This window comes from Tursiops truncatus, chromosome 9, assembly GCF_011762595.2.
Source record: "Tursiops truncatus isolate mTurTru1 chromosome 9, mTurTru1.mat.Y, whole genome shotgun sequence".
NCBI lineage: Eukaryota > Metazoa > Chordata > Mammalia > Artiodactyla > Delphinidae > Tursiops > Tursiops truncatus.
Window position 1 is genome coordinate 91,902,050 of NC_047042.1, and position 22,663 is coordinate 91,924,712.

The following is a 22,663-nucleotide window of genomic DNA, read 5'->3' on the forward strand; positions in this document are numbered from 1 at the left end:
TCCTCTTCTAGAACAGATGAACTCCTAAAAATCAGTTACCTGCTTTCCCAAAGGGGTTCCTCTTAGCCATTTGCGTTCTGAATTAAGATGTTACGTGTCCTGCAGAACAGAAGCTTTGGAGGTACATGCACTGCCTGCTTAATCTGATCCTTGGGTTTCATGACATCACGAGGCAAGGAGAGCACGGAGGCAGAGACAATAATCAGTTGAAGAGAGGCACAAATGTTCTGCCTTCTGCTCTCCTCCCACTGAGTGGCAGGAATTAAAATGCCGAGATCATGGCAGCAAGGCAGCCAAAAAGCTAAGGGCAACACACTTTAGGTTTCTTCCACAAATATGTAAAATGAATAAATGTCTTGACTAAATACCTAAATTCAGATACAAGTGTTTCTCATAAGTTGGCTACATTATAAATATAATATAGCTGTATAAATATATCTATATTAGAGAAAATTTAGATGATAAATGGCATAATAAATGTTTCTCCCTCATTACTGTCAAGCTTTCACTACATCAGAAGAGGTACCCGCAAACATTAGAGAAGAGTCTATGTTCTATAGCTCCAATTCACATGGTCTTATACTATACATAGTGGGGGGGGCGGTGGTGAAGAAAATCTCTCAATTATGTTTCAGATTAGGCAACCAATTTATTCTGTATTGCTCCAAAGGTCCACACAATGCCTGGCAGTTACAGAAGGAAATGCAGCTCAATATAAAGAGCTATGATCACTGGTTTTTCATGGCATTTATCTTTTATCTCCTAAACCTATTTAATCCTATAGACAACTATTATCATCATAATTCTGTATCATCATAACTCTGTAGGTAAGGGAATTAAGTATCAAAAAAAGGTTAAATTCCATTTTGATACAAAGCTTATCATAGCTAGTTGGTGGTGGTGAGCTAGTGGTTCCATGAGACGACACAGCCTCTTCTAAGGCTGAAGGAGAAGCATCACTGGGAGTGCTCCAGCCAAAGCCAAGCGATCCTATATTGGGATTTTGTACAGAAAAGGCTGGCCTGATCATCAGAAAATCTACAAACAACAAATGCTGGAGAGGGTGTGGAGAAAAGGGAACCCTCTTGCACTGTTGGTAGGAATGTAAATTCCCGCAGCCACTATGGAGAACAGTATGGAGGTTCCTTAAAAAAATAAAAATAGGGCTTTCCTGCTGGCGCAGTGGTTGAAGAGTGCGCCTGCTGATGCAGGGGACACGGGTTCGTGCCCCGGTCCAGGAAGATCCCACGTGCCACAGAGCGGATAGGCCCGTGAGCCATGGCTGCTAGGCCTGTGCGTCCAGAGCCTGTGCTCCGCAACGGGAGAGGCCACATCAGTGAGAGGCCCGGGTACCGCAAAAAAAAAAAAAAAAAAAAAAAAAAAAAATAGAACTACCATACGACCCAGCAATCCCACTACTGGGCATGTACCCAGAGAAAACCATAATTCAAAAAGACACATGCACCCCAATGTTCATTACAGCTCTATTTATAATAGCCAGGTCATGGAAGCAACCTAAATGTCCACTGAAAGACAAATGGATAAAGAAGATGTGGTGCATATATACAATGAAATATTACTCAGCCATAAAAAGGAACGAAATTGGGTCGTTTGTAGAGACATGGATGGACCTAGAGACTGTCATACAGAGTGAAGTAAGTTAGAAAGAGAAAAATAAACATTGTATATTAACGCATATTATGTGGAATCTAGAAAAATGGTATGGATGAACTGGTCTGCAAGGCAGAAACAGAGACACAGATGTAGAGAACAAACGTATGGACACCAAGGGGGGAAAGCAGGGGGAGAGGGGTGGGATGAACTGGGAGACTAGGATTGACATGTATACACTAATATGTATAAAATAGATAACTAATAAGAACCTGCTGTATAGCACAGGGAACTCCACTGTACAGTAGAAACTAACACAACATTGTAAAACAACTATACCCCAATTAAAAAAAAAAAAAAAAGGCTGGCCTGAGAAGCTAGGCTAAATGATCCAAGATCTGCTCCAACTACGTCTGTAAGTTTCCTCTTCAAAGAAAAGATATTCTAGTAACCGCCCAAATAAACATTTCGAGATTACTTTGGGACTTTCACCCAGCATTTCACATCACCTGCACACTTATACCTAAAAGGCTTTTTTATAACTGGACACTTTTTTTTTTTTTTTTGCGGTACGCGGGCCTCTCACTGTTGTGGCCTCCCCTGTTGCGGAGCACAGGCCCCGGACGCGCAGGCCCAGCGGCCATGGCTCACGGGCCCAGCCGCTCTGCGGCATGTGGGATCCTCCCAGACCGGGGCACGAACCCGCGTCCCCTCCATCGGCAGGCGGACTCTCAACCACTGCGCCACCAGGGAAGCCCTATAACTGGACACATTTTAAAGATAAACAGTAAGATGCTGGGGAGAAAAGGTCAGACTGCTCCCCCGGGGGCACAGCTCCAGCTATGGCCACCACCGCTCTAATTCAGCAGCCACCACAGACACTCCCTAAGGCCAGACAGAGACTCTGGCTGCCCGATTCCAGGATACTCCCTCAGCCAGAGCTGGCCCCGGCTGTCCCGGTTCTGCTCCCAGGACGATGCCACCCTCTCACGGTTCTCCTGCTCCCTCTCAGCCTCCCTGGCCCACCCCTCATCTTCCCCACCTCGAAATACTGGAAACGCCCCAGCCCCGGCTCAGTCTTCCTACCTCCTCCCTGTCCTTATCAACTCTCCTGACCATTTTCATCCAGTCTCATAATTTAAAAAATCATCTACGGGACTTCCCTGGTGGTCCAGTGGTTAAGACTCCACACTCCCAATGCAGGGGGTCCGGGTTCAATCCCTGGTCAGGGAACTAGATCCCGCATGCATGCTGCAACTAAGAGTTCGCATGCCACAACTAAGGAGCCTGCAAGCTGCAAATTAGGAGCCCTCCTGCCGCAACTAAGAAGCCCACGTGCTGCAAGTAAGGAGCCAGTGAGCCACAACTAAGACCCAGCACGACCAAATAAATAAATAAATTTTAAAAAATAAAAATAAAAAATCATCTATATGTGAAGGGCTCTGAAATCTCCACCTACACTCAGGCCTCTGCTCTTCACGAGGTCCTCCCCGGCCGTCCTACATACACGACAAACCCCCTCCTGCCCCCCCACCCAGGCCTGGCTCTTTGCCACAGCACTTACCACCTTCAAATACACTCAGTCATTTACTTATTTACAGCATTTTGTTATCATTTGTCTCCCTTAGCTCCCACTCAAGAAGAGAAGCTTAAAAAAGAATATAAGCTTTATGAAGGAAGGGATTTCTCCTGTGATGCTCACTGATGAATCCCCTATCGACTAGAAAAGTACCTGGCACATGCTCAGCACATGCTAGGTGCTCAAAAAATATGTGTCGAATGGAGGAATAGAGGAATGGGAAGGACACAAAATATAAACTCTCCTCAGTCAGCAAATTCAAAATCCCTTGCCAACTTCATTAGGTTTGGAGTAATTTTACATTTTTCCTCAACGTAAAAGCCTAGAGTTCTGAGACTTACCACAGCATAGGAGAAGAGGAAGATGGTGTCAAGTGTTCCGAGGAAAAGAGTGGCTTCCTCTGCACTGGGAAACAAATGGTTGCTGCTCCAGATCTGCAGTCACACAAGAACTAGTCAGTCCCGCTGGTCCAAAGCACCTACACACACAACTACCACCCACCCCCGCATCACCAGGTGGTGATACTGAAAAGAGCAAATCAGCATTCTGTACATAAGGAAACACATATGCAAAAAAGGTCCACAAGGCCAAAATCATTTGCATAACACTAATATGTTATTTGCTTTTTCCCTTTAACTTTTCCATTGATGGTGCAAAAGCAGTGGTGGGTAAAACTCCTGTGCCTTAGCACGGATCAAGGTGGTTACACAACTGTACTATTATATATATATATTTTTTTAATTTATTTATTTAGTTAGTTAGTTTTGGCTGTGTTGGGTCTTTGTTTCTGTGAGAGGGCTTTCTCCAGTTGCAGCGAGCAGGGGCCACTCTTCATCGCGGTGCGCGGGCCTCTCACTATAGTGGCCTCTCGTTGCGGAGCACAAGCTCCAGACGCGCAGGCTCAGTAGTTGTGGCTCACGGGCCCAGTTGCTCCACGGCATGTGGGATCCTCCCAGACCAGGGCTCGAACCCGTGCCCCCTGCATCGGCAGGCAGACCCCCAACCACTGCACCACCAGGGAAGCCCCACAACTGTACTATTAATCACTGTATTCTTTAACGTTGCACAGTTTAAAAAAAAACAAAGGCAATTTCACTTAAGAATGTCCTTGGCACATGCTAGACGTTCAATAAATATTTGTCGAGCAGTAAAAATTATTGATTTTATTAAATCTGGCCCCTGAGTACATTTTTTTAAATATTTCGTGTGATGCAACAGAAAATATGCATACAGCACTTATGCACACCAAAGTATGATGGCTATCTTGAGAAAACTGTCTGAGCTGCAAGCTGGAATGTCCTTTTTACTTGAAAGAGTGACTGACAAACAAACCCTAGTTATTCAGATTTGGGTATTTGGCAGATACTTCCTCAGAAAAGAATGAAATGAGCCTGTCACTTCAGGATCCATTCAAAGTACAAGACAGACAAATGGATCTTAATGCAAGTGTATAAAAAAGTTAATGAATACAGTTTCAGATTCCACATTGTAACTAACCTTTAAGAAATTGCCTCTTGTCAAATTCTCATGTAGTATCAAAGACAAATATCCACAATTAACGAAAAAGGCTATTAAAATACTTCTCCCCTTCCTACTATGTATCTGTGAAAGCCAAATTTTCTTCATATACTTTAAAGGATCAAGCTGCAAGCGACTGAATTCAGAAGCAGACATGAAAACCCACTGTCTTCTACTGAGCCAGACATGAAGAGATTTGCAAAAATGTAAATCAATGCCACTCTCCTTATTAAGTGATTTTTTTCCATTTTGAAAAAGTCATTTTTCACTAAATGTTATTTATGTTAACGTGTTATAGGTTATTTAGTTCATTTATAAATAATTTAAAACCAATGTAGTTTTCTTCAATGTCTTGGTTTTAATTTCTAAAACAGTAAGTCTCCATAAATACAAACCCATAGCTCTTTGGGGTCTGCAGACCAAAAAGGTGTTATACTAAATGATTTCTGAGATGGGTTATTATAGAAAATTTGACTTTGGAATATTAAGAAGAAAAATCACAATCGGCAACTTAAAATACACTCTACCTTTTAACAGAAAGTAAAATCCCCAAATTGTAAGAGAATATATAAAGTGTGATCCTAAAGCATTGTGACTCACTTCCATGAGGCTTAACGCCAACAGTCTTGTTACTTTCCCTCACACACTGCTTTCATGAGCGATAAGAAAGCAGCCCACACGGCTGAGACCCATCAGTATTTCAGTGTGCCAACTTGGGGCCCGAAATATCTCCAATTAGAGTCATTTTGCCACCTTCCTCTCTAACCACAATCTTTGATCCCTGATGCCATCCAGCCTCAACAGGACCCAGAATGAAGCCCTGGGGGGCACACACCAGTGTGAGGAGCTCACATTCAAGCAGCTGCTCCAAGTTTCAGGGTTTTTTTCTTTTTTTTTCTTCTCTTACTAGAAGCCACCAAAATCTCCCTGCAGGTGTGGCTGACACAAAAACTGACAGGTTTCAAAGAGCTTTTTTCTGTTTAAAATTCAGCTGAAATACACTTCTGACTGCCTACTTAACAAGTGTAAACAAATCCCAAAACTAAAAAAAAAAAAGCAGGACTAACAAAAAGATCCAGAAAATAGGATAAAAGAGAAAAGGCTAGCAAAGAAAGTTAACATCAATAATACAGCTATACGAACAGGAGAGAAGATGACTGTCTTCAGGAAAACTGTGTGAGTCGCAAGCTGAAAAGTCATTTTTACTCGTAAGAGTGACCGACAGACAAACTCTAGTTATTCAGATTTGGGTATCTGGCAGATATTTCCTCAAAAGAGAATGAAATGAACCTGAAGGTCATCAACAAAGTGACTTTAAGGTGCTCAAATCTCACCCGCTGGCCTGCACATATGCACAATTGCCATGTGAAAGGACCGGCCTGTACGTGTGGAGGCCTTTCTTGTGTTGTCAGGGGAGGGCCTGCATTAAGCTACGACAACCGCTACACACTGGGGCACTTCCAGGAAACACAAAAGGTCACAGTGTGGGTTTCCTAAGTGAGAATGTTTATCACTGAACTATAGCTATGCATGGGGGTGGGGAAACTGACACGAAAGCGCTTCTTGAAGCGGCGCTCGGAGGAAGCTGAAGCTGACTTGTGTTCAGGGGTCAGGTATCTGTTGCTGTGAGAATCTGAGTAAGAGCAGCTGTGGCCGAGGTTGAGCTGGAATGTTGAGGGCACCTTGAATCCTGCTTTCCTCTCCTGGAGAGAAGTTTAGACTCTTACACTATTCCCTACACCCTGGAAGGACTGTGCTGTCTGGAGAGTTATGACTTTTTAACTTAATGGAACAAATTTTTGTTCACAATTTTCAATCAAGTTGTCCTCAAATCTTAGATTCGACCATTTCCTCTTCGTTATCTATAAACAGAGATTTTATATCATGATCTCTTACTATGTCCAATGTTTGCCCATGTCAGTGGGATCCATTATAAAATCTCAAGGTATACAGACTGGGTCTGTTTAATTTTTTTGTAAAGCACCTAAGACAGCTATGCATAAACATGAAAGCTATAATAAGCACTTTTTGAGGATGCTGTTTAGGGCACTTAAGAAATGTTAAAAAACATATAAACAAAATGTTTTTTAGAGTTGACTCATTTTACATATATTTCCGGTTCTAAGAACGTTTCCACTTTGGACAAGAAAGTAAGTCTCCAAAGGAAGCTAGAGTTAAGATAGTTACAGACCCAGAAGCACAGAAGGAGTGAAAGGTACATACTGCCCTAGCCACTCTGCTCCCAGCAGCAGGCTTCAGGAAAGAAAAAACCTGGATTTTAAAGTCTACAGAAGGGAGTGGAAGGTTGGCACTGCTCTCTATGAGGGCAGGTATGGAAAGACAAAGACCTCCAAGATAAGTCAGAACCCAACTTCTACATAATCAATCCATCCAAGCTACTGAGTACATAGTTCTGAAAGATCAGAATGGTGAAACCTACTTCAATAAGCAGCAATTAGAATAAGTAAGTAAGTAAATATCTTAGCAGGAAAATTAATGCAAGTTCAACACAAGGTAATAATGTGACACGGTCACTGGCAGGAAAGAGTTACCATAGCAGACCTGATATGTACCCTTAACAAGGCCTACTTGAAAGGCTGGCCCCTGGAAACTTGGATCTTGGGAGGGTTCCCATCATTCCCTGCTAAGAGTGGCTCCCTGTACCTAAACTGTCTGTCCAAACAATATGGTTTGTGCTGAACACCTGCTTTCCTTATGGGAATGTGGAATTTTCATATGTGCCAGGCAGAGGGTGCCTACATGACTAGCCCCAGTAAAAACCCTGCCACCAAGTCTCTAATGGGCTTCCCTAGTAGACAACATCTCACCGGAGCTGTCATGACTTGCTGCTGGAAAAATTAAGCACATCCATATTATTGCACTGGAAAGGGACTCTTGGAAGGTTTTGCCTGCTTTCCTCTAGACCTTACGCTATGTGCTTTTCCCTTTGCTGACTCTGCTCGGTATGCTTCACTGTAATAAACCACAGTTTTGAGTCATATGCTGAGTCCTATGAGTCCCCCTAGTGAATCATCAAACCTGGGGGTGGCGCTGGGGATCTCCAACCCAGTCACCTAAAAAACAAAGGCTGTATAACCAGAAATTCAGTGCCTAAATCAAATCCTATTATTCTATATATTGGTCAGCCTGTACCTGAAAGAGCATATTTAGTGCTCTGTGTCACTAAACTACAGCCGAAGGAGCAGGGATGTTTTGCCTCAACATGAGAAATTTAGGGAGACGGATTTTCCTCAAATATTTAACAGGCTGTCCTACAGCACGAATCAACTTAGTATGCACAGCTCAGGATAAAACCTAAGATCAAAATTAAACAGCAGAACACTCTTACCTCACTATAAGAAAGAACTTCCTAATAATGAGAGTTAAATAAAAATGTAATCGTCCACCTAGAAAACAGGGAGTTTCTTCTCCCTGAAGTATTAAATCAGAAGCTAGGTGGTCATCTGTCAATAATGACAAAGAAGGATTCTATACCATTTGAGAGGTTAGGGCATATGATCTCTCTAAGGCCACTTCACCTTGAGGGTCTGTGACGAGTCAGTTAATGATCATTCAGACGTAGTTACCGTGCACACAACACTGGTCAAGGCTCCGTCAAGAAATGTAGCTGTCTAGTCTTAACAGCCTCCCTTTTAAAAGTCCTTGATTAAAAAAAAAAAAGTCCCTGATAACTTCAATTCCAGAAAAATTGTTCAAGAGCATTTCCACTACAATGTCAGCTCCATGAGGACAGGCTCTTTTCTTTTTTTAATCCTCTAGGCTTTTATTGATTGACTGATTGATTGATTGTATTCTCAGTGCAAGACAGACTGAATAAGCAATTGACTGAATAACTTATTTAAACTTCAGGGTATATTCATATAACCTTCGAATCTCTGTCAATTTTGAATTGGTCCAAATAGGGGAAATAATTTTTAAGAAATAAAAATGTGGGGCTTCCCTGGTGGTGCAGTGGTTAAGAATCCCCCTGCCAATGCAGGGGACACGGGTTCGAGCCCTGGTCCAGGAAGATCCCACATGCCGCGGAGCAACTAAGCCCCTGTGCCACAACTACTGAGCCTGCGCTCTAGAGTCCGTGAGCCACAACTACTGGGCCCGTGGGCCACAACTACTGAAGTCCATGTGCCTAGAGCCCGTGCTCCGCAACAAGAGAAGCCACTGCAATGAGAAGCCTGCGCACCACAACGAAGAGTAGCCCCCACTCACCGCAACTAGAGAAAGCCCACGTGCAGCAACAAAGACCCAACGCAGCCAAAAATAAATAAATATTTTAAAAAGTGCAAAGCATATTAACATATACCTATAATTCCACATAAGTAGAGCTCAAACAACATAGTAAAGTTTGACAGGTATGGATTTTTGTATTGAGATATGGCATCATAAAGAATAGCATCTCCAGGACTTCCCCGGTGGCGCAGTGCTTAAGAATCCGCCTGCCAATGCAGGGAACACGCATTCGAGTCCTGGTCCGGGAAGATCCCACCTGCTGCGGAGCAACTAAGCCCGTGCACCACAACTACTGAGCCTGCACTCTAGAGCCCATGAGCCACAACTACTGAAGCCGCCGAGCCTAGAGCCCATGCTCCACAACAAGAGAAGCCACCGCAATGAGAAGCCCGTGCACCACAATGAAGAGTAGCCCCCACTTCCCGCAACTAGAGAAAGCCTGCACGCAGCAATGAAGACCCAACGCAGCCAAAAACAAATAAATTTATTTAAAAAAAAGAATAGCATCTCCATTCCAAATAGTCATCAAAGAATTTACTTGGTCCAAAATGAATATAAGAGGGAATTCCCTGGAGGTCCAGTGGTTAGGACTTGGCACTTTCACTGCCAGGGCCTGGATTCGATCCCTGGTCGGGGAACTAAGATCCCGCAAGCCACACGGCACAGCCAAAGAACAAAAACAAAACAAACAAACAAAAATGAATATAAAACTGGATACAGACTCCCTGACTTCAAGTCACTTAAACAAGATAAAAACAAGTGAAATGATTATAAAGTACATAAGTACCTCGACATTAAACTATGTAATATGCAGTGCATATTACAGTGCACAGTTCAGGAGGGGAAAAAAATCAGCAGAAGCTGGGAAAAAAATTTGATAGAAAAAGTGGCATTTTATCTTGACACAAAGGAAAAAGCAAAATTTAGATGGGTGTAAGGAAGGTGAAAGATCATACAAAAGAATACAGGCAAAATCTCAAAGGCAGAAATGAGCATGGTACTTGTGAAACTCGATGAAAAAACCAGCCTAGCCAGAATTGTGTGATTTCAAAACAGTGAGAAATAAGTTGGTTGAAATGGTAAAACAGACCTGAATCAGGGCAAGCTAAGAAATCAGGCAGAATAGTTTGGATTTTATGCCATAGGAAATAGTAAGCCATCCTAAGGATGAATGAAACAAAACAGAACTTAGAAGAATTTATGGGTGGGCGTGGTTCCCTTCTTAAATCCACCCCAGCATTTCGTTCCGCTTACCTCTACCGGCAGTTCAATTGACTTGTTAAAAGCACTTGGGGTCCACTGCTTAGAGATACTGACTTTGACATTGCTAAATGTTTTTCTTGACGCGTGGAGCAACGAGTAACTACAAAAGAGAGAAGAAAGACAGCTGAATGAAAGAAAAACAGATTCAATAAAATCACAGATATATTCCCATTTGTTTTATACAACTTGGAATTCTTCTTTTAAAAAAGAGAAATTCAGAAAGAAAGAGAGAGAGAGGGAAAGAGGGAGGGAAGAAACTGCTTTATAAGAACTATCCACTGAAACACTCTCTGCTAAGCAAAGAAACAATTGACTTGTCTTCTTCAGTATGAGCCCCCATGTTCACTCATAACATGTCTCTGGACCTAGAAGATGGAGATGTGATGGACTGCAACCCCTTTAAATCATGGTTGCAGTTCTGTAAAGGATTTTAAGTCTTTACCAACCACTGGCCACTCATTGCACTAGCCATTCAGTGGCTTTTTACTTGGGGCCTGTCTTTTCCTCATAGTGTTGCCTCCCTCAACCCCTCACAAATGGATTTCCCCTAAAGCAAGCATCCAAAATTACCTATCAACTCTTACATAATTAGAAAACCATTTTCCTAGTTTCTGCCTTAAAAATAAAACAACCATCATCATCATTTGCGGTGGCTTCAATAAAGATTAATTATAAATAAAATGTATTCAGAAGAAATAATCAAAATAGTTGAGTCACAGGGTTATGAAAAACGTGCCCTTAACACCAAAGAGCCTGGCTGAAGTCATCTATAGACCACTAAAGAGAGCCACTGAAGGCCACTGAGTCAGACATGGACGATTCTTCTGGTCGGGCTCTCACACGAGTGACCGAAGTTCCTCAAAGAGGTCTCCTACCATCTTTACTGCTCAAGGAGGCACAGAGCATTCCCTGAATACACACATCCTTTGTTCGCAAGCTCCTGGTTTTAACAATTAAAGGACTTTATGTTAGAGCAAGGTTTTTCAATCACAGCAGTATTGATATTTTGGGCCCCCCAAATTCTCTATTGTGGGGGGCTGTCCCGTGCACTGCAGGATGTTTAGCAGCATCCCTGGTCCCAACCCACTAGATCCAAGTAGCACCCCTTCCCCCAGCGTGACAACTAAAAATGTCTCCAGACATTGCCAAATATAGGCAAGACAACCCTCGAGAACCACTGTATTAGAGCTATCATAAAGTACTGCAGAAGGACTAGCTGGTCCAGCTCATGATTAGCCCAGGCCAATCACTGCATTAAGCACTTGACATGCAATAAATAGCTCCTGCAAAAGGAAAACAAGGACAAGAACAACAAGAGAAGAGTTTCAGTGGTCCACTTACCTGAAGAAGGTGAGCAGGAACACCACCACATGATGGTGGCTGAACTGGGAGAGCAGAGCTCCTCTTTGAAAAATATTTGGCCAGGCCATGTTCCTCCTGACCTTCCTTCTCACCTTGACCTTAAAGTCTGGACAGTGAATGGTTTACATCATTTCTTCTTTCTGGAAAAACAAAACACATTATTAACATTACTCATAATAGGCATATTATCCAAAAACAGAATTATTTAGACTTACAACCTGTCACTGTATAATCAGGCCTAGAAAAAAAAAATTACGTGGATTAGTTGACACCAAAAAACTAGATTGATAATTATGTTTTATAGCTATTAACTAGTCCTTTAAAAAGAAATCCTTGGGGCTTCCCTGGTGGTGCAGTGGTTAAGAATCCGCCTGCCTATGCAGGGGACACGGGTTCGAGCCCTGGTCGGGGAAGATCTCACATGCCGCAGAGCAACTAAGCCCGTGCTCCACAACTACTGAGCCAGCGCTCCAGAGCCCGCAAGCCACAACTACTGAAGCCCGCGCACCTAGAGCCGGTGCTCCGCAACAAGAGAAGCCACCGCAATGAGAAGCCCGTGCACCACAACGAAGAGCAGCCCCCACTCGAAGAGTAGCCCCAGCTCGCCACAACTAGAGAAAGCCTGCGCGCAGCAACAAAGACCCAACACAGCCAATAAATAAATAAATAAATAAATTTATTATTTAAAAAAAAAAGAAATCCTTGATGAAAGATTACCTCCTAACAGAACGAACTCTCATACAAACTGATAAGAAAATCACTAATTCTGACTGGAAAATGAGCAACGGAAATGAACAGACAACTCAGAAGAAATGAAATGGCTATTAAACTTATCAAATAAGAGTTCCAATCTCATTAGAACATAAGAAATGCTAATTATGGTAACAAAAAAAGTTTGCATAGTTAAAAAAGACTGTGCTCAATGCAGCTCAAGGTCTAATGATCCTGAACTCTCATACACTTGCTGATGGAAGCGAAAAGTAACACAATTTTATAGGAAGACGATCCGGCCATATGAATTGAGAGCCTTTGACACAAAAATTCAATTTCCAGGGATTTATTCCTAAAGAAATACAAGATGCATTCAGCTCTATACACAAGGGTAGTTTTCACAAAAAGTCGGAAGAGCTCTCTTATATGAAGAAATGAACTTTGTGCCAGTCATAAAGGAACAGGGGAAAGAGACAGGGCCACACCTCTGCCATCTCTTTCCACTTCCTCTCACCTCTCCTCTGTCCTCTCGGAAAGCCACATCCACACTCTGACACCAAGACTAATGAAGCATAAAGTAAGCACCTACACTTAATGTCTCCAGGTATGAGTCTGCAGAAACAACCTAAATATGCAATAAGAGGGGAATAATTAAACAAATTATGGTATATCCAAATGGCTGAATATTTTATCATTTGACATGATGATTAAGACTTTATAATAACATGAGTAAATGGCAAGTGAAACGTGTAGGATATGACTTATAATCAACTGAACTCTACATTTACATAATATTTACAAGTAAACAGGAAATATATAGTTCTCTCTAGGCAGCGGGATTATGGGTAATTTTACTTTTCTATATATTTTCCTAAAAATTCTACAATAAACATGTATTTACTTTTATAATCAGGAGGGAAAACATCCACAGCATTGTAAAAGTCCTATAGTTTATCTGCATATTAGGAAAAAATAAAATTAAATTAACAGGGGCTTCGCTGGTGGTGCAGTGGTTAAGAATCCGCCTGCTAATGCAAGGGACATGGGTTCAAGCCCTGGGAAGATCCCACATGCTGCAGAGCAACTAAGCCCGTGCACCACAACTACTGAGCCCGTGCTCTAGAGCCCGCGTGCCACAACTACTGAGCTCATGTGCCACCACTACTGAAGCCTGGACGCCTAGAGCCCGTGCTCCGCAACAAGAGAAGCCACCACAATGAGAAGCCCATGCACCACAACGAAAAGTAGCTCCCGCTCGCCGCAACTAGAGAAAGCCTGTGTGCAGCAATGATGACCCGACGCAGCCAAAAACAAATAAATTAAAAACAAAAACAGGGCTTCCCTGGTGGTGCAGTGGTTGAGAATCCGCCTGCCGATGCAGGGGACACAGGTTCGTGCCCCGGTCTGGGAAGATGCCGCGGAGCGGCTGGGCCCGTGAGCCATGGCCGTTGAGCCTGCGCGTCCGGAGCCTGTGCTCCGCAACGGGAGAGGCCACAACAGTGAGAGGTCCGTGTACCGCAAAAAAAAAAGCTTTAAAAAAAATTAAATTAACAAAATACCTTGTATGATAAACATACTACAATAATAGTCAAGGTAGGAGACAAACTCAAAAGCTTCCAGCACTAAAATTAGTGAATCACAGGACTTTGCCCAAGGCTGTGTTCCCTGTAACTGCTATTTATACTCCTGTTCTCTATCACAATTTATACTACTGACTGGTAGATGAACCCAAAACCTTAAATGCTGAGAGACCCAGATGAAAGGCCATTCTTTTTGTTTGTTTGTTTTTGCAGTACACAGGCCTCTCACTGTTGTGGCCTCTCCCGTTGCGGAGCACAGGCTCCGGACGCGCAGGCTCAGCGGCCATGGCTCACAGGCCCAGCCGCTCCGCGGCATGTGGGACCTTCCCGGACTGGGGCACGAATCCATGTCCCCTGCGTCGGCAGGCGGACTCTCAACCACTGCGCCACCAGGGAAGCCCTGAAAGGTCATTCTTGAAACTTTTGGATAAAAGATACAAAGTTGAGATGGCTAAAGTTATATAAACATTATAGCTGATTCACTTACTGGCTGTGAGCCCTTGGACACATCAATCTCTCTGAAGCACAGACTGTCATGTGTAAAATGGCCTATCTCTTCTGGGACCAAAATAAACAATGCATGTAAGGTATTAAGATAATTATTTTAGCCACTGATCTGCCCAGGGTTAATCCCACATCAGGAGAATATAGTTAATTTCACATACTCATTCTCCTTGAAAAATGTTAAAACAAAATTATGAGCCAAGTAAGACAACAAATTTCCACTCACAAAATGTAAATAAACTTTCTGTCTGTAATTCCAGGAAGTTACAAACCTGAGAGCTACTAGTGTTACTGCTAAATTTACCTCTATCCCCCAAATTAAACATGACACCCAAGTGAAACAACTCAAAGTTTTAACCATTCTTTATAAATCATAGCTCTTTGACCTGAACACACTCACAACTCAAAACACTGTACTGAATACTTCAGAAAAGGTTGTGGGTTATGAAATTCTATAATTAATTAGGTAAGAGAATAATTCCAAAAATGTATGCTCCAACAGATTGGAATTACTTGCTTTGGCAATAATGGTTGTGGATTTCAGGCCTGTACAGTTACATTAATGGTGCTAAATGACTACCAAGCTGTTTGAGACCATCTGGATTTAGTTTCTAAATAAACCACCTTTTCCTTAGCTACAGTGACAGGGAAGAAAATGCTTAATAAGTTCAATGGGAAAAGAGTTTAAACATTCAACTGATGTTGGCAGAATGCCATTTAAAATGAATACTATTATAACATCTGGTCCTATATAATTATAATCATTAATAATAATACCTTGCATTTATATGTCCTACATCACAGAAGTGATTTCTGATCATCTGTGAGCTCTGGAGCCCTGCAGAAGCACAGAGTTTTTGCCAAGTCCAACTCTATTAAGCACATCCTACTTTTAGACCATTTTCTTTCCGGCTCTGAATACAGACTGAACAAATGTCTAACATTTTTCAAGCGTATGTAAATGCTGTTATAATTAATAAAACCAAAATTCATTTTAAGTGTTTCTGAATAGAAGCTTGTCATTTAGTATTTTCTTAATCCATGGATACTAAATATACAACTGTCATGTGAGAACAAGAATGACCTTAAAAAAAAAAAAAAACTTATAAAAAGTAAGATCCCTGCCATCAAAAAGGATGCAGAACCATTGAGCCTTATTCTACTTTTCAAGACTAGTTCATGATCATTAACTCATCTGACTTGTAAGAAGCTTTCTGAGATCCTATAGGATCACCCACACAATATACTTTCCAGGATGAACACTCCATATTGTGTGATGGAGGCTAAATAAAAAGATGGCTTCACACGTGACACGCCCAGGCAGAGGGCAATCTCCCCCTTATAAACACTGCCTTGGAATATAAAACATTCCCCAAATTTCACTTTCCATACATATTTAGAGTCCATTCCAACTCAAAATAGTAAGATTTAAAGCTGTCTTGTAGGGACTTCCCTGGTGGCGCAGTGGTTAAGAATCCGCCTGCCAATGCACGGGACACGGGTTCAATCCCTGGTCCAGGAAGATCCCACATGCTGTGAAGCAACTAGGCCCATGCGCCACAACTACGGAGCCTGCGCTCCAGAGCCCGTGCTCCAGAGCCCGCGAGCCACAACTACTGAAGCCTAGACGCCTAGAGCCCATGCTCCGCAACAAGAGAAGCCACCGCAATGAGAAGCCCACGCACCGCAACAAAGAGTAGCCCCGGCTCACCGCAACTAGAGAAAGCCCATGCACAGCAACGAAGACCCAACGCAGCCCAAAATTAATTAATTATTTAAAAATAATAAATAAATAAAGTTGTCTCGTATTATGAACACTTTGGGGGAAACAGACTGCGGAGTGGAAAGGGGAGAGACTGGCAGAAAGGAGATCACCTGCCACCTCCATTTCATCGGACCCATCCTCACCCGACCCCCACTGTAAAGAAATGCTCTCTGGAAATGGAGAGAAACAGTTAATCTACTTCTCCATACTATGACCCTGTTCTGCGAGTTCTTGCCTTTCCTACCCTGGCGGACTCCTGCCTGCCCCCAGATAACACTGCTTCCTCTGGGGTCTCTCAGCGAGAAGCAATCTTCCTTTTCACAACCACTCTTCCTCCTTGCGAGACCCCAGCTTCTCCGAAGCTCCTGGGCCTCGCTGCCCACTGCCCTTCACAGCCGTTGTCTCCTGGTCACCTGCTGTCCCCCCTCTGCTCTGTCTCATGTCAACACCCAGATGGGTCCTCTTCCCACCAATCTTTTCCTCTATCCCACAAGCAAAACCCACTCCGTGGTCAAAACCTGGCCCGTGTCATCTACTAAGCAGTAAGTGCATCACCTCCCAAACTGCATTTCAAACATCTTGCTTTGTCTCCTTCCAGAAAACTGCTTACTTCATACTCCCCACTCCAAAGTCATTTTACCTCAGCAAGCTCCCAATTAGGTCACCTCCCCATTTTTTCCCTTCATCCATGACCCTCCTCCTGTCCTCATTCCCTTCTTTCCCAACTTAGAATCTGCACTATCTCCTTTATGGGCCTTTTTTTCCTCGCTTGCCTCTGGCCTCCTCCCCTGGGCCCAAGTGGTTGAGTTTTGCCAGAGAAAAATCAAAGGAGCGGGCTGGTTTCACTTTTCAGATTCAAAACCACAAACCTCAAAGGGCATGCAGCTCTGCCCAGCAAGTCCACACTTGCCTAAGGACCTGCTTTCTCAACATCTGAGATAACCACTTACACTTCTCTCTCTAAACTTCCAAGATCTCTGTCCCCTTCATCTGGTACCATGGCTTTCTGCCTATGATTCCCAGAGCGCCAGCTCTAACTCAGACCCTCCAGGGCTCCCAGCGGCACAGCCAACCAACCACTTGAGAGCCCTCCTTGGAACTAAAAGACAATTTCACAATTCTTCACTTCCTCCCTCCACACCCATTCGTCCCCAGCACTGCCCTCACAAGATGGTACCACCAAGGCAACTAACACTTAGCCCTCATTTCTCCTTTCCTCTCAGCTTCCACATCCAACCCATTACTAAATCCAGTCCTTTTCACCCCAAAATTCAGCCCAAATCCATCCTCTTCTCTCCATCCCCACAGCCACTACCAAGGTCAACCACCCACATCTTCTACCAAGCCTAGTGCAACAGCCTCCGGCAGGGTTTCACTATTTTACATCTAGCACACACACCAGCCCCCTGCTGCCCATCACTCTTCACATATCAGCCAGAAACATATCTTAAAACATAAATCAGCTGTCATTCTTCTGCTTAAAATGCCTTCTTCACTGTTTCCTAAGACTCATATAAAACCACAAGAGTTTTGCCATGGCCTCCAAAACCTGTATGCAGTAGATGCTATACACATACTGTAGAAAGTTCAAAGGGTATATACACGGTGACACCTCCCTCCCTGTTCTCACCTCACCCGGGGTTCCTACCATTGCTTCTGCATTCTTGCAGAATGGTAGAAAGTTCAAAGGGTATATACACGGTGACACCTCCCTCCCTGTTCTCACGTCACCCGGGGCTCCTACCATTGCTTCTGCATTCTTATAGAATGGTAAAACGTTCAAAGGGTATATACACAGTGACACCTCCCTCCCTGTTCTCATGTCACCAGGGGCTCCTACCATTGCTTCTGCATTCCTGCAGAATCTGCACCTGTGCGTGCATTCCAGGCGTAGCCCCACACTCACACATACACAAACGGGAGCATACAACACACACTATCCTGCACTATTTTTTCTCTTCCCTTATCAGAGGGTGGAGGTCCACCCCATCTGCACCTACAGAGCTGCCGCAGTCCAGTCTCCTGCGGGACATCTGGGTGGGTCCCAATCCTTTGCCGCTGTACACAGCGTGGGGCTAGCCGTTTCCTTCTCCTCTGTGCCCCCCTTGCTCCACCCCCCACCAGCATCACTCCTCCACACGGCTACCATCTCCCTAGCACCCAATCCCTTTCTTGCCCCTGAACACACCAAGCCCTTCCTTGCTTTGGGACTTCGCATTTGCTCTTCTGTTGTCTGACATGCTTTCCTCCTGGTTCTTTGCAAACGGCTTGCTCTTGCCTTTCCCTGGCTCAGCCTCAAGTGTCATCCGCTAGAGTGGCTGCCTGGATCGTCCTATCTAAAATGGGCTCCCTCTGTTACTACCTCTCCCATCTCCATCTGCTTTTTCCCTTCACAGCATTTCTCCCAATCTCATTATCTGCTTTAATTGTTCACATGTTTATTGTTCATCTGTAAGTTCCACATCTGTCTTAACACCACAGCTATAACCCCAGGGCCTAGTAGAGCATTTAGAATGATCAGTAAAGATTTTCTGAATGAATGAATGCTTTGACTGATGGCTGACACTGAATGCTTTCAAAGTGCCAGGCCCTGTGCTAGGTACTTACCATGTGCCATTGCATTTAGTTCTCACCATATCTTACAGATAAAAAAATGGATTTTAGAAAGTAATATCTCTTAGGAGGTGAAAGGAGCATTCAAACCCAGACCTGACCCTAGACCCTACGTTATACTGTGTAAGAGGGAAGGTTAAAAGGTTAAAATATCCCAAGTTGGGTAAAACACAGTAATTAAAAATATCACACATTAAACATGGAAGTATAGATGCAGGATGGAAAAAAAGCACCTTATTAGTAACTGTGGTTCTCGCACACACTTAAATAAGAAGGGCAATTACTTCACTCCCTAGACTTCAGTTTTTATGTTTGCAAAGTAAAATGATTATGCATACTCAGTATAAAGAGGTAGGGGGAAAAGTACTAAATGGATAGTTGAGCTCACCTATTGTGACAGTTGTGCATTCTGTAATTTACACAAGTATCTTTTTTATCCCACATGACCTCATTTGAGGTCGTTTCCCTGTATCATGTAAATCCTTTTATTCGAAACTCAAGTCTTCCTGTAATTTGTCTCTCTTCTTAAATTGTTCCTTACCACAGATGTAAAATACCTAGCACTTTTCTGTAAAATTCTCTCAGGGTTCCCCAAACCACGTTCTTCCTACCTATTCTGAACATATTCCAAAGACAACAGTTTTCAAGATAAAAATCTTTCCCTCTCCTAGACAAAGGACTTATACTCAAGTTAATGGTCATTGCTCTGACATCTCCTAACCACTGGTGAACAAGACAAATCAGAACCTGAGACAATGACTAATACACTGGATCCTGACAGCTAGTGAGCAACAAGACAGTGCACCGACTTTGAGCTTATGAAAGTATCATTTCAGGGTTATTTTCTGATGCAGAGACCAGATATCAAAGATTAATAGAAGATTGTCATCTGAAGCCACAACATGGCCCACACAAAGGCATGAAAGTTCCAGTTGGAATTCAAGACCCTCCACTTCTTTGAGTCTCAATTTCCTCACTGAAAATTAAATGAGACAATTTATCTAAGTACAGCACCTGGGGCTTCCCTCGTGACGCAGTGGTTAAGAATCCGCCTGCCAATGCAGGGGACATGGGTTCGAGCCCTAATCCGGGAAGATCGCACATGCCGCGGAGCAACTAAGCCCGTGCGCCACAACTCCTGAGCCTGTGCTCTAGAGTCCGTGCTCTGCAACCAGAGAAGCCAATGCAATGAGAAGCCCGCGCACCGCAACGAAGAGTAGCTCCCGCTCGCCGCAACTAGAGAAAAGCCCGCACGCATCAATGAAGACCCAACGCAGCCAAAAATAAATTAATTTAGTAAGTAAGTACAGTGCCTGGCATACAGCAAACATTCAACAAATGGGAAAAAAAAGAATTCAACCATCAAAACGCTGAAGAAAGAAGGTGGCCATTAAAAATCATATTTTGCTCACCCCAGGAACTCCCTACAATCCTTTCAGTAAGTTATCAGGAGATCGCCTAGTTTCTGGAAACACCAAAAACCCTGTGGACACGTTCCCATAATCCCGTGAGACGTGAGAATAAACAGACCACATTGTGCACACAAGAATACTGAGTTAATGACGAAAAAGCGATCAGATAAATTCCTGACCGAGACCGTGGTAGTTACCAAAAGGCAAAGCCCAGTTATTCCACTAAGACCCTTCTCCCTCTGTGGCCTCACTACATCCTCTCCAAAAGCCTGCCCGCCCTACCTGTGAGGTACCCTTCCACCTGGTCTAGACGACAAACCCTTTTCTTGCACAGGCGCCCCCGCCACCGCGCTGGCGTGGGGCCCGGCCGCCGGCTCTCCCCGGAGGCCCTCCCGACCCTCCCGCTCCCCTCCGCTACGGTACTCGCCGGCCCGCTACGGTACTCCGCCGGTCCCGGAGCACCTGGGCGCCGAGGAGCCAGGCCCAGCGTGGACGGAACGAGGGGTGGCCGGCCTTGCCCGCGGCGCCACACCCACCGGCCGCCACCTTCTGCCTCTCCGCCCCGTCCCCTCGTCGCCTGGAAGCTCCTCGGACCTGCCCTCGCCTGCGGCGCCCCTCACCCCCGCCCCAAGCCGGGTTCCGGCCCTTTTCGGCTCGGGCCCGGCGCGTCGCCGCTCGCGCACCCGAGTCCGCAGTAGCAGTCGCACTCCGGCCGGCCGACAGCTCCTCTCGCTCCGCCACGCCCGCAAGCTTACCACTCCCACCGCCACCTCACCGGCGCCGCCGCGGCCAGGGTTTCCGGGCATTCACGTGACCCGTCGGTACCCGAGGCATGCTGGGAGTTGTAGTCCGACCGCGCGGCTTTACCTGAGGGCCACTGGGCAGGGAGGGGAGGGGGAGAGGAGGGGGAGGGGAGGAGACTGGAAGAGAGGGAGGAGAGGGAGGGGAGGGGAGGGACAAGGGAGGGACAGGGGAGGGGAGGAGGAGAGGGAGTGTCGGCTTCCAGACGCCGCCAGAGGCCTGGGTGGACCCGGCAGCTCCGAGGGGGAAGTAGGGGTCGGAGGGACGGACACCAGCCAGGACTGTTGGGAAAGAAGCAGTGCGGGAGAGAGAAGATATAATCTGGGAAAAAATTATGTATATATAAATCATCTTTTTTTTAAAAAAACCTTTATTCTGCATTTTGTTTTGAGAGAAAGAAACGCGCTGCCAGGTGTGCTACTGACCTGCCAGGAGGGCATAAGCTTTAAATTTTTGTTGAATTAAATACAGTTGCCCATAAGGACAGGGCTATTAGTCTGTCGGTATAATTCACTGTTGTACATCCCACCCCCATCACCCAAACAAATAAATGAGTGTTAAGATCCTGGCAACCTCAAGCAAAAACTGAAGGCCTCCAATAAAGATGTAAAAAAAAAAAAAAAAACTGAAAGCCTTACAACACACGACTCTGAAAAAGGGTCTTTTGCCCTCCTGGGCTCTCTTTCAACTGCTAGGGGGAAAATAAATAAATAAATAAATCTTTCAACCCAGAAAACCTGTCCACAAAGATAGCAGATTAGAAAACAGTTTTATTATTGAATACGCTTTGAATCAGACTGTAACGCACATCACATGCAACGCGCTAAGAGGTAACAAAGGAAGAAAGGAATCTCCCCCTTACATTGCCAGGCAAACACTACCCACTCCAGGCAAGTTCTCAGATAATCACTACTCCTCAAGTGAGAGCACTGGACTGGACCTTATGTCACAAATATTTCTCCTAACTTTATCATGGTCACTGGGGAGACCACCGGAGTTGGCTTATCCAGAGAACTTCTCACACCTTTAGGACAAACAAACTTTTCACACCTTTAGGACAGGAGATGGTTTTGCAAATTGGAGCAAGGCCCCCACGGAAGTTAGCCTCCCATCCTGCCACAGGAACTGGGAGTTAGGGGCAATAGCTCCCTGGATGTTTGAATTTCAAAAGATGGCTCCCAGGTCCTGGAGGAAACATTCCAGAGTTGTGAGACCGGCAGAGGTTATTTAGCCGTTCTAAAGATATACATATATTCGAAAAGGACAGAAATTTTGAAAGAAAAAGGAGGGGGGGGTCCTCTTCCCTTATTTTCAACAAGGAGAATTAAGTCTCTTATTTTTAATTTGTATTTGCCTTTACACAATGCAGGGGTAGTTTTGTTTCCAGTCATCAGAGGGTGTGGCTGGGGAAATGTGATATTATGGGGAGCAACCATAAATCAACCAGACCAGGCGTTTCACACTTATTGTAAAAAACAAATTGTGGACAATTATTCAACTTTAAAAGAATGAAATTATGACACATGCTACAACATGGATGAACCCTGAAAACATTAAACTAAGTGAGATAAGCCAGGCACAAAAGGACACTTACTGCATGATTCCACTTGCATGAGGTACGTAGGGTAATCAAATTTATCGAGACAGAAAGTAGAATTATGGCTACAAAGGGCTGGGGGGGAGGGGAAATGGGAGT

At 44.3% G+C, this 22,663-nt stretch overlaps 1 protein-coding gene across 10 annotated transcripts in view; it reads right to left on the minus strand.

Moving 5' to 3' along the window:
- Positions 1-20,952, minus strand: part of SLC37A3 (solute carrier family 37 member 3) — a 44,795-nt gene extending 23,843 nt beyond the window's left edge. For 4 of the 10 annotated variants that reach the window (XM_073809989.1, XM_073809986.1, XM_033863353.2 and 1 more), the window contains exons 1-4: positions 20,850-20,952; positions 11,561-11,721; positions 10,211-10,319; positions 3,532-3,624 (exon numbers count right to left, since the gene is read on the minus strand). In XM_073809989.1, coding sequence (XP_073666090.1) covers positions 3,532-3,624; positions 10,211-10,319; positions 11,561-11,649 — 291 coding nt within the window. In that variant the 5' untranslated portion in view covers positions 11,650-11,721; positions 20,850-20,952. Of the gene's footprint in view, positions 1-3,531; positions 3,625-10,210; positions 10,320-11,560; positions 11,722-19,142; positions 20,447-20,593; positions 20,616-20,702; positions 20,722-20,849 lie in introns of those variants that run through there. The other 6 variants (XM_073809991.1, XM_073809990.1, XM_073809985.1 and 3 more) reach the window with 5 other exon arrangements.
- Positions 20,953-22,663: the final 1,711 nt, after the last annotated feature.